At 38.5% G+C, this 12,527-nt stretch overlaps 1 protein-coding gene across 3 annotated transcripts in view; it reads left to right on the top strand.

The window, feature by feature from the left end:
* The window catches only part of tiam2a (TIAM Rac1 associated GEF 2a), a 209,062-nt gene that overhangs the window by 81,947 nt on the left and 114,588 nt on the right, over nucleotides 1-12,527 (top strand). For all 3 annotated transcript variants that reach the window (XR_012099625.1, XR_012099626.1, XM_073051114.1), the window contains exons 6-7: nucleotides 10,152-10,288; nucleotides 11,458-11,631. Coding sequence is in view for 1 of the 3 variants with exons in the window: in XM_073051114.1 (XP_072907215.1) it covers nucleotides 10,152-10,288; nucleotides 11,458-11,631 (311 nt within the window). In the remaining 2 variants the exon portion in view is untranslated. The remainder of the gene's footprint in view (nucleotides 1-10,151; nucleotides 10,289-11,457; nucleotides 11,632-12,527) is intronic.

Consider the following 12,527-nt stretch of genomic DNA (forward strand, 5'->3'; position numbering starts at 1 on the left):
ATACACATTGCTAAGTGTTAAATATGCTGACAAAAGTAAGTCACATAAAATTACTGACAAAGGCACAGTGTGAGCTTTTAAACTTTTCCAAATAAGCAATTTTGATAAATAGATCTTTTAAGATGGTGTTAATTTCTTTAATAACTCGGTATGAATGCAGGCCAACCATCTACATTGCTCCAAATAAAACAGTGCAGAATTCTGTAACTCATTTAATTTATGGTTATGGTTTAAAGAAAGCATTGCTGAGGAGGGCACAAAATTTTGTGTGTTTTTCTCCATTGATAAAAGAATTTCAGAAACTGAATAGCATTGACCAAATCTAATAGCATATTACAACTTCTTTCTCACACGTGGAGGAGCAACACCTCATATTTAATATGAGGCATCCTCCAACCTGATGGGATAAACATCAATTACTCCAACTTAGGGTAATTCCCCCTCCACCTTCTCTTTTTCCATTCCTCATCCTGGCTTCCCCTTACCCTGTCTTTTCTCACCTGCCCATCGCCTCCCTCTGATGCCCCTCCTCCTTCCCTTTCTCCTATGGTCCACTGTTCATCCCTATCAGATTCCTCCTCCTTTAACCTTTTACCTTTTCTGCCAATCAGCTCCCAGCTTCTTCGATCCCCCTTCTCCCACCTACCCACCCCCCTTCTTCATTTTGTTTCACCCATCACCTGCCAGCTTGTACTAGTTCCTCCTCTCCCCCCTCCCCCCACCTTATTCTGGCTTCATCCTTCTTCCTTTCCAGTCTTGATGAAGGGTCTACTCAGCCCAATACATTGACTGTTTATCTCCATCAATACTGCCTGACCTGCTGAGTTTCAACAGCACTTTGTCTGTGTTGCTGCTCAGGTGATACACTTTTGCCAACAACAGTCATTTTTTATAACAAAAGCTGAATTTAGTTATATTTCTCAGAGATTTAATACACTGAAGCTTTACTACACTGGAGTTATCAGTCCGTTTCCCCATATCCACAAAATAAGGCGTCAACTCTCAATCTTCTAGTTTAAAAATAAGATTACCATCCAGCATGAGATCTAGCTATCTCCGTGGTCAAATTCAGTTGTGTTTCATCTTACCAGCTTATTTTTTTTCTCCACTGAGAAAAGGGATTGACAATTTTAGCACCTTAACCAGAAGAGAAAGATATTTGTATTTACTTTTCAGGGTCTGTGCTCTGGCAAGGCTGGCAATATATTCCCAACCTTTAATGCCACTGAGAAGGGGTTGCTGAGCCACCAGGTTGCACTGCAATCTGCTTGGTGGAGGTACTACTTAATGGTTTTGGCTGGGGAGTTCCAGGCTTTGGACACAGTGGAGGTGAAGGAATGGAGATAGAATAGTGTGCAGCTTGGTGACAGTGTTTCTATGCATCATCTGTACTTATCGTTCTTCAAGGTAGAAGCTGGGTTGTGAAAGTAGCTGATGTGATAAACTGCAGTATAGACCCTCGCAATGATGCACTGGTGCTGAAGGGAATGACTGATTATAGTGACGGGTGAAATACCAGACAATCAGAATGCTTGGTCCCCAGTGTTGCTGTTGAGTATTTTCATTGTACAGTATGCAAACAGGTCAATTAGGTCACCACATCCATACTGACCATCATGCGTATTCTATACTAATCCAGCTTGTCTACATTAATTCCGTAACCCTCGATGTCTTGTTCATTCAGTCACTTGTCCAAATTCATCATAAAGGTTAATACTGTCCCTACCTCCTTCACCAGTCCTTTGGCAGCTCATTCTAGATACTAGCTACTCTTTGTGTTTACCTCCCAGATCCACTTTAGACCCCTGTCCTCTAGCTTTAGGCACCCTTACCATGGGAAACAAGCACTTGACTATCCATTCTATCTAGGGGTCTCGATTTTGTATACCTCTTGTGTTACCTGTTAGTCTTCACTTCTGGGAAAAGAGAGCTTGCCTATCGAATCTCTCCTTGTAACTCAAGCCCTCAGTCCAAGCAACATCCTTGTGAATCTTGTCTGCACTCTTTCTTCACAACATTCATCTTGTAGAGTGGAATCCAGAACACGCAATTTTCCATATATGGTCTAACAAACATTTAATTCTCAGGTGATGAAGACAAGCATGCGATGCTCTCTCCTCTCAACCTTGTCTGCCTGGGTTCACATTTTTGGGGAGCCATTTACTAGTACACCAAGGTCTCTCTATTCAGTAACACCATTCACGGTGTTCATTACAGCCCTCCACTGCCACCCAGTTGGCTAGCTTACCCTGGATACCATGTGATATAACTTTCCAGACCAGCCTAACTTTTGGGGCCTTATGAAAGGCCCTGTAGATGAAATTTGCTGCTCTGTTCTCATCAATCTTCATGGCCACCTTGTCAAAAAAAACTCACTCAGATTCGTGAGACATGATTTCCCCACACACAAGACCATGCTGGCAAACTCCTAGTCAGTCCTTTACTTTCTGAATTCAAATAAATCCTGTGTATTCAAATCCCTTCCAATAACTTTCATATTGATGTATAGCTCAGCAGCCTGTAGTTCCCTTGCTTATCCCTGCTGTCCTTCTTAGATAAAAATCACATCATATATTCTCAAGTCTTATGGTTTCTTAATTGTGGCTGATGAAAAGTATTTACCAGGGCTCTAACAATGTCCTCCCTTGCTTCCCAAAACATTGTAGGATACGTTTGGTCAGGTCCTAGGGATTTATCCACGTTTGTGCCTTCAGACCTCCAGCACTACTTTCTTTGTAATGCTGATTACGTTCCAGGATATCACTTATCCCTTCCCTGAACTCACTAACTTCCATGTCCTTCACTGTAAATATGGATGATAAATATTCTTTTAAGACCTCACTGTAAGTCTCCATATATACTGATCTTTAAGAGGGTCTTCTGTTCCCCCAAATTCTTAATATAACACAATAGCAAAATGAAAAATACAGTTGCAAGAAAAAGTATGTGCACCCTTTGTAATTACCTGGTTTTCTGTATGATCTTCACCTGTCACAGTAATGGATAAACACAATCTGCCTAACCCAAGAACACACAAACAGCCTAACCCAAGAACACACAAACAATTGTAGTTTTTATGTCTTTATTGAACAACTTGTTTAATCATTCACTGTGCAGGCTGGAAAAACTATGTGAATGAACCCTTGTATTTAATAACTCATAGAACCTCCTTTAGCAGCAATAACCTACACCAAATGTTTCCTGTAGTTCCTGATCAGACTTGCACAACAGCGATGAGAAATTTTAGGCCATCCCTGCATACAAAACTGTTTTAGTTCATTGATATTTCTGGGATACCTTGCATGAACATTCCTCTTTAGGTCATGCCACGGCATCTCCATATTGGGTTAAGGTTTGGAATCTGACTTGGCCATTCCAAATCACAATTTTTCTTTTTAAACCATTCTGTTGTTGACTTAATCTTGTGTTTTGGATCTTTGGTTGTTGCATCATCCAGCTTCTATGAAGCTTCAGGTGATTGCTACGCTGACATCCTCCTGTAAAATGTCTTGATGCAATTTTGAATTCATTGTTCCCTCAACAATTGCAAGCTGTCCAGACTGAGGCAGTAAAGCAGCCCCTAACCATGATGTTGTTGGGATGGGGTTTTGATGTTGGTGTGCAATGCCCTTTTTCCTCCAAACATAGCAGTGTGCATTTCTGCCAGAAGCTTCAATATTTGTCTCATCTGTCCATACAATATTGTCCCAAAGGCATTGTGGAACTTCCAGGTGGTCTTTTGCAAACTTGAGATGTGCAGCAATGTCTTTTTTTTTTGGGAGGATAGTGGTTTCCTCTATCGTGTCCTTTCATGAACACCATTCATATTCATTGTTTTTCTGCAGGTCCTTTGCTGTTATCCTTGGTTTTTTTTCACCTCCTTCAGCATTACATGTTGTGCTCTTGGTATGATCTTTGCAGGACACCCATTCCTTGGGAGAGTAACAGTAGTATTGAATTTCTTTCATTTGCAGATGATTTCTCTTACTGTGGTCTGATAAGTCTTTGGAAATACTTTTGTAGCCTTTCCAGCTTCATTCATCTTTACAAATCTGCTTATAAGATCCTCTGAAAGTTTTTTGGTTCAAGGCATGGTGCACATAAACAGATCTTTCTTGTAGGCTCTGTCGGTAACCTGACAGTGTGCCTTTTTTTTATATATAGGGCAAGGGCACCTGTACAATCCACACCTTGAATCTCATCTCATAGATTGGAACACCTGACTCTAAAGAGCTTTTGTAGATGGCAGTACCCTAGAGCTTCACATACTTTTTAGAACCTAGATGGCGATTGTTGAAATGGTGTACTCAATATTGACAAGAAGAAGTACAGTTGTTCGTTTATTATTTTAAGCAGATTGTGTTTGTGACTTAGATGAAGACCAGACCACATTTTATGAGTAATTAAGGTAGAAAGCTAGGTAATTGCAAAAGGGTTCACAAACCTTTTCTTGTAATTGTATTGGGGCAACAACACTATTCACCTTCAGCTTCCAGAATCAGAAATGATAGTTCTGGGAGAAACATTATTTCCTTCCAATTTTATTTTATTTATATATATATATATATATATATATATATATATATAATGATGGTTGATGACTTTTTTATATATTTAGATGATGGTCAAATGTATTGCTGTAGGGGGTTGATTCCTAATGGGGTTTTTTTATAATTAGTGTTTTTTTTTCTTAGTTAGGTGAGGTTCTTTTTTCCTTTTTTCTATATATAAATTTTCTTTTCCATTTTTATATTTCAAGATCAGTTTTTTTTCTTCTCTTCAGCTCTATTAATTGTATACATATTAATTGGTTAAAGTTTTGTATCATTTTATAGCTGTTGATGATTACGTACCAATAAAAAGATTCTAAAAATGAAAATGGAAAAGAAACATTATTTTGGTCAAATTCAGAATTGTACAAGTACATCACATAGTACTCAGTATGCAACTGGCACAAAATTGCTAACTTATTGATCTCCCAAAGATATTAAGTACCACTGACCCCCACCCCCCTAACCCCAATAGGAATTAGAACAGTATGTGTGTAGGGAATTCTCCTGTGCCCTCCACAGATGCTGCTCTAATTGCTGAGTGACTGTAGGGGTTTGCCTTTTTTGCTCCGGATTCAAGCATCTGCAGTCTCTAGTTTCAGCAAAACTAGGGAAAGTTGGCAATGAGTGATGCTAAGGAGTGAAGTCACAGTTCTACGGCACAGAAAAAAGCCCTGCACCCAAACTGTCCAAGTTGTCTCCCTAAGCCAGTCCCATGAGCCTTTGGCCCATGTCTTTCTAAACCTGTCTTATCCAAATATTGTCTAAGTGCCTTTCAAATGTTGATGTTTAAATCAACATCATAATTCCTTTACTCAGTGACCTGACTTAGGAAGACAAACATACCAAATGCCTTCTTTACCACCCATTGTGCCTGTGTTTCTGCTTTCAGAGAACCATGTACCACCAGGTCTCTGTTCTACAATATCCTCTAGGGCCCAACCATTTACTGTGCAAGTCCAGCCCTGGTTTAACTTGCCAAAATGCAATACCTTGCACTTGTCCAAGTTTTATTTTATTTTATTTAGCAGTATAGCACGGAGTAGGTCTTTCCAGTCCTATTTTATTTTATTTTATTTTATTTAGCAGTACAGCACGGAGTAGGTCTTTCCAGTCCTTTGAGCCATGCCACCCCAGCAACTCCACAACCCCGATTAACTCTGACCTAATCACGGGAAAATTACAATGACTAATTAACCTACCCAAAACGTCTTTGGACTGTGGGAGGAAACCAGAGCACTTTAGAAAACCATTGCATTTCACAAGGAGAATGCACAGAGATTCCTTACAGAACAGCACTGGAATTGAACATCAGAACATCTCGAGCTGTAATAACATGGTGCTGACCACTTTACTACCATAGCACCCAGTTAAATTCTATTTGCTATTCTTTGGCCCACTCTGCCAATTGATCACTGTCCGTTATACCACAAATTTTGATATCAACTGTAAACTTAGTAACCATGCCAACTATTTCTCATTCACATTGCTAATGTAGATGACGAACAACAGTGGATTCACCACCAATCCCTGTGGCACACCATTGGTCCCAGACCTACAGTCTGGAAAAACATCCAACCCTCTACTGCAGCCTTCTGACTCTTCCACCGAGCCAGTTTAGTATATTGGTTAACACACTCTGGATTCCAAGTGATCTGACTTTCTGGACTAGTCTTTCATGTAAACATGAAAATGTTGTGCTGTGATGTACGTGACATTAACATGATCTGTAATTATTTAATTGGGTGTGAAGACTAGTTGTGCCCAAGTATCTCATTGATGTTAGTCATATGTTTGAGCAATAGATAGGTGCTACTGACTATTTTGGTCAATTGATCTTTGACATTTTCTCTATTTGCCTTTACTGTCTGATGATACTGAAGAGAGCTGGACCATACATATCTATACACACGTCCTTCTACAGATGTGCAGTTGAGAGCATCCTAACATGCTGCAGCACTGCATGGTACAAAAACTGCACTGTGGCAGAGAGGAAGGCTCTACAACAGGTAGTCAATCTGTCCAACTCTAATGGCACCGGCGTACCCACCATCAAGGACATGTTTACTGAAAGGTGTGGGGGAAGGCCTAATAAAATCATGAAGGATTGCACCACTCTGCTCATGGACTGTTTGTCCCTCCTCTCATTAGGGAAGAGGCTATGTAGCATCCATGCTAGGACCATCAGACTCAAAAACTGTTACTTTCCCCAAGTAGTATGGCTGATCAACACTACACTCACTAACCCAACCCCCTCCCCATACCACACTATCACTACTTCATCATTTCTTCTCAGAGGCATGTTATATACAGACTCTCCTGTGGCTAACTTCACTTTATGGACATACAAATAGTCCATAAGCAATCTTGTGTATTTTTATTTATTGTGGTTTTTTAAAATCTTTATCTTATTGTGTTTTTTTTTACTGTGCTCCAGGTTAACAATTGTTTCATTCTCCTTTGTGCATATATACTGGAAATGATATTAAACAATCTTGAATCTTTAAATATTGGGGATATGATGTGCCTTTTTATAAAAAATACTTTGAGGTTCACTCTTACATCAGTGCTAATCAATCATAAGAACATAAGAGATAGGAGCAGGAGTAGGCCAATCGGCCCCTCAAGCATGCTCCGCCATTCAACAAGATCATGGCTGATCCAATCTTAACTCTAGTTTTCACCGAATCCCACAAGGCAACAGTGCCAACCAACAGGGCACCATGCCACCCATTTTATTTTATTATTCATCCCGCCCAAACCCATGTGATCACCCGGGGGGAAAAAACCGAGTTGCCAATTAAGGAGAAAAAAATCTGGAAAATTCCTCTCCGACCCATCCAGGCTATCGAAAACTGGTCCCTTCACTCTTCAATCCTTCACTCTTGGTCCCTGATTTTGTCATTCAGTTCTCTTCAGTTTCTGTAAGTCAATGTGTGGTTATCCAAAGACAACAAATTGTATCAGCGATGCTGTAAACAAAAAAAACATACTTCTGTACTGTGATTTCATGCTTTGGACCAAGTATTTCTCTTGCAGCCTTTCAGCAGCGCTAATTTCTTCAGTCATATTTGATTCCTCGTCCTGGTGGACTTCAGTAATGGCTTCCAGCTTAATTCATATTAGTGTGCAATCAGTTAAAAAGATAATAACTGCAGATACCTAAGAACTTGATAAGTACACGGAAAACAGACATTTTGTGCATGAAAGAAGATGATCTAGATGGTTGACCAGAAAAACCACAACCAGATGTGTGTGTGTGTGTGTGTGTGTACGTACGCACAAAGGTGTAACACAAATGAAGGAAGAGATAAATTATTTTTGTGCATAGTTATTGTAAGTAATATTAAATTTTCATTTATTGGTACACTTGTGAATGCAATGATTTATGCTGAGGTACAGTTCCATGGTTGGCAGCAAGCTCTTGGTGCCATGAGTAACGAATGTTAGTGGAAACTTGGAGCCAACCTTAATTGTATTCTTGCTCAAATTCAGGAATATACGCATTTCTAAAACTTTGTAGATACCAGAAAAACCTTGGATTAGATTGATTTGATTAAATTGCTATCGATGGGAATATTGATCTCAACCAACTACAGCAGTCTCTTCACAATTGACTGAATCTGGCTAACTCCCAACAAAATTGGAAACAGAGTCATTCTAATATGAATAACTGTTGGCACAACATGCTACACTTGTGAATCTCCATCAACTATTTAAAAGAAAATCTAGTGGCTTTGTTGGTTTTGGCATTGTGTAAATTGTTTCCTTGTAAGATTACTTCACCATGGTATCAGTACAAAAATTTTATATTCTTTCCTAACTCTTGTCATGCTTGTTCATCAGTCTTGCTAGGAAAAGACTGCTTTGCTTTGTAGAAGTTAGGAGTGTCAACCTAGGACACTTTAGTTCTTAAATATTAGGTATCAGAAAAAATTTTGTGTGAAGCTGAAAAATATTAGAATATGGTGCTTACCCTCACATAGAGTACTGGTAGTGAGTAGCAGTTAAGAATAGTTTAGAATGTAGGGAGTAAAGAAAGGGACATGTTGAAAGCATGTGATCATGTGTATATAGAGAGAGAATGAAGGACTACAGACCCAAAACATTGACTGTTTCTCTTTTCGTAGATGTTGTTGGACCTGAGTTTTCCCAGAAATTTTGTTTTGTATTTCCAGCACCTGCAATTTTTTTAATGCTCATACATTGAGCTTCTGTTACCTTTAGCATAGAAAAATTGGAGTGATCTAAAAGAACTCCTAATGAGATTTGACAGGATATACGGTAAGCGAGCGATTCCAGAACAAAGGGAATAACTATGAAATTAGTTATAGGCTATGTAGGAGTGATAGTAATAAGATTTCTTTATAAAAAAGATGTGGGAATCTGAACTTTCACCCTATGACAGTTGAAGTTCAGTTAATTAAACAGGTCTAACTAGGTTAATACATTTTTGTTAGGTAAGAATATTCATGGTTACCAAACCAAAGCACAGTCTCAAAGTGAGATACAAATCAGTCATCATCTAAATGAGTAATGGAATAGAAAGGTTGAATATCCAACCATAACCATAAGATATCTTGGCCCATCGAGTCTGCTCTGCCATTTCATCATAGCTAATCTATTTTTCTTCTCAGCCCCAAACTCCTGTTTGAATGAAGCAATTACCCGAGTGGTCTGAAAAGTTCCTACAGTATACTTTCTTGACAGTGTATCAGCCATGAAGACACAAGTTTTTGTTGACTCAAATCTATTAGCATGCATTACCCAAGGCCGACAGTTCAGTTAGAAGTAAAAGGATTGCCCAATTCTTTGTACTGCCCAATCTGAGTACATTGTTTAAAAGTAGCAGAAGGATTTTCGTAATATTTTGCTTAATATTTATCCTTCAACCGACCACTAAAATTTATCTGGTTGGTTTTTTTGGGAGCTTTAAAATTTAAAGGCATATTCAAATTGAATATGATTTGAGTATAAAATGCAATGCAGTTGGTGTGTGCAGAAGTATTTGTTGGTATTTAAGGTTAAAATTTGATAAAGTTCGTTTTCAAGAGTTGCATGCATGAAATTACCACGTCTAAATTCCTATCTAAGTGTAGTTTGATCAAATGAAAGTCTAGTTATTGCACTGTTAGAAAAATAGTCACATGCTCAGTGGTTTTTAACTTGCATCTTAGTGGATATGTTTTATTTTTGCAATCATCATAAAGTTTTTTTTGTCTGCAGTGAGTTGGTAGTTGTTGACATCAGTTTTTTTTTGCCTTTTTGTAATGCTTTTCCTCCCCAATATATTTGCTTAAACAAATCCTTGATGCCTGGGTTAGTAGATTAATTGATTAAGAGCCAAGGGCTCTTTGCTGTGCTCGATCTCCAAATTTAAAAAAAAATATTTTTTTCTATCAGATCTGTGAAACTAAGGGTGCATTTGCAATGTTACATTGGAAACTGCGTTGTCAAAGGTTGCTGATAGTTCTCTATGGTTGTGGGTGATGCATTTAGTGCATTTCGTATATGTACTGTGATATTGTTAGCATTACAAATATTTTTAACAGGAACTGTAAACTTTACAATTTGTATAGTAGTATATACTTAATTTTCTAGGAACGCCAGCCACACCTGCCACTCCAGCTAACGTGGTGCAGAATTTACCTGATGCATGGGCCTCCATCTCTCAGCTTTCTAACTCTGATACAATTGCTGCTGTTGCGCAACTTCTTCAGAGTCCCCAAGGCCAACAGGTATAACATTGTTAATTCTACTGTGCTTTAATCAATTCCAATTCAATCACAACTGATTCATTAAAATTAGTTTACATGCATTTAGATCCTACTTTTAATGAGAAAACTTAACTTGATGTCTTCAAGTTGAAGTTGGAAGCATTTAAGAACTTTCTAGTGGAGCATTTGATTTGTTTAACATAGAAAGCAATGGACCAGGATCTGGGAGATGAAAATCAGATGGATTGGTGCCCACTGTTTTGTATGGGCAAGTAAGCCAAATGGTCTGTTTCCATCCTGTACAGTTCCTGGATTCTGTGTCCCTGATGCATGCACTGAAATATAAATGATTGTATCTGCTTATTTAGGGAAATAGTTGAATGGATGGAAACTCTTACAGTCTTGGCTAGTTTGCATACTGACCCCAGTGCTTGCAACTTTGCACAGTTGTAATTAGGTATACAGCAGTTAAACAATTGGTACTCCTTTTTATTCTGTGCTAGGGTGGGTGACAAAACTGGAAACCAAGTAAATGTTGAAATATTTGCACTTTCTTAATTGGTGAAACTTATTTACTGTGTTGAAAACAAGACACTTTTAAAATAACAATATTAAGTGCATTTCAGGCTAAGTCTGTAGATATTCAAGTTTGAGGTGCTGACATTTGCAAAGTATAGTATTTTGTTCCCAGTCTTTCAGTGCACTGAAATACAAATGGTGTTTGTCCCCTCCCTCCCCCCTTGCTCTCCCCCTCTCCTCCCCTTCCCTTCCTCCCTTCCCCTCCCCTTCTCTCACTCCCGCTTCTCTCCCCCTCTCTCCCCTTCCTCTGCATTATTTGTTCTTTCATATCCTCATCAACTGCCCTTTACTCTTTTTACCATTAACTTATATTTCAGTGTTTACAACAGTGAATTAATTTACCATCATATTTTTAGGATGTGGGAGGAAACAAGTACCCAGATGAAACCAGTGAGATCACAGATAGGATGTGGGAAGCTCCACTTATTGAGTGCCCAAGGTCAGGATATAGCCAGGTCTTTGAGGTGGCAGTGCCAAACAGCCCACTCCTAACTGATTTTAGTAGAATCTGGCTGTCAACTTTATTAACACTTTTTCCAATGTCAGCCATATTTCTGATGTAGATTCAATGTTGTATATAATTAATATTGTTATCTTCACTTTGTGTAAAGCTCCAGCAGTTGGTACAGAATCTTCAGATGCAGCAACAGAAACCTCAGCCATCTCTACTTCAGGCTCTTGATGCTGGGCTTGTTGTCCAACTCCAGGCGCTCACAGCGCAGCTGACAGCAGCGGCAACAGCAAATACTCTCAACCCATTGGAACCTGGACTTAACTTTAACAAGGTACAGCAATACAATTGCATTTCAGAGCTAATATAAAACAACATGCATCTAATTATTTTACACTGGACTAACATATATTTACCAAAAGAAGAATTTTGTAAATAATAAAATATTTGTACTTAACATACACAAAATGCTGGAGGAGTTCAGCAGGCCTGTATATCCTCCCTGTGACCATATGGATTTCCTTCCATATTCCAAAGATATGAGTTAGGGTTAGTAAGTTGTAGACGTGCTACATTGCAGAATGTGACAACAGTAGTAGGCTGCCCCCAGCAAATCCTTTAGTGTGTTGATTGTGAACACAAATGATACATTTCACCATGTGTGTAAATAATTCTGAATCTGAATCTATTCTTGTTATTCTGTAAATCATTGTTTTTTTTTCTATTTTGAAATTAAATTGTGATTTTTATGAAGAATTTAAAATTAGTTTCTCCATTCTCTTCACAAAATATGGATGTAGAAATTCATTTATTACTCTACTACATCATATTCAGAAACTATCTATGACTTTAAAATATTTTCACAACTAAGCATTCTAATTGGGTCTAACTAATAGTTTATAACGTTTATAGAAACATTCTTATTCTGTGGCTCTGTTTATAAGCCACAATTCCTGTTTTTTTTTAGAAATACCTTATGATCTTTCTTGATAGCATGAACATTGATTTATCTATTGTTTGGTAATTTCTTCTTCCACCTCCCCCTTCTCTATTTCCATTCCCCATTCTGGTTCGCCTCTTACCAGTACCTCCCTATGGTGTCCTTCTTCTTTCCCTTTCTTCCAAAGTCCATTGTCCTTTCGTATTGGATTCCTTCTTCAGCCCTTCACTTCTTTCCACCTATCACCTCCCAACTTCCTTTATATCCCGTCCCTGCCCAAACATATCCCC

Source organism: Hemitrygon akajei, chromosome 7 (assembly GCF_048418815.1).
Source record: "Hemitrygon akajei chromosome 7, sHemAka1.3, whole genome shotgun sequence".
In the NCBI taxonomy this organism is placed as follows: Eukaryota; Metazoa; Chordata; class Chondrichthyes; order Myliobatiformes; family Dasyatidae; genus Hemitrygon; species Hemitrygon akajei.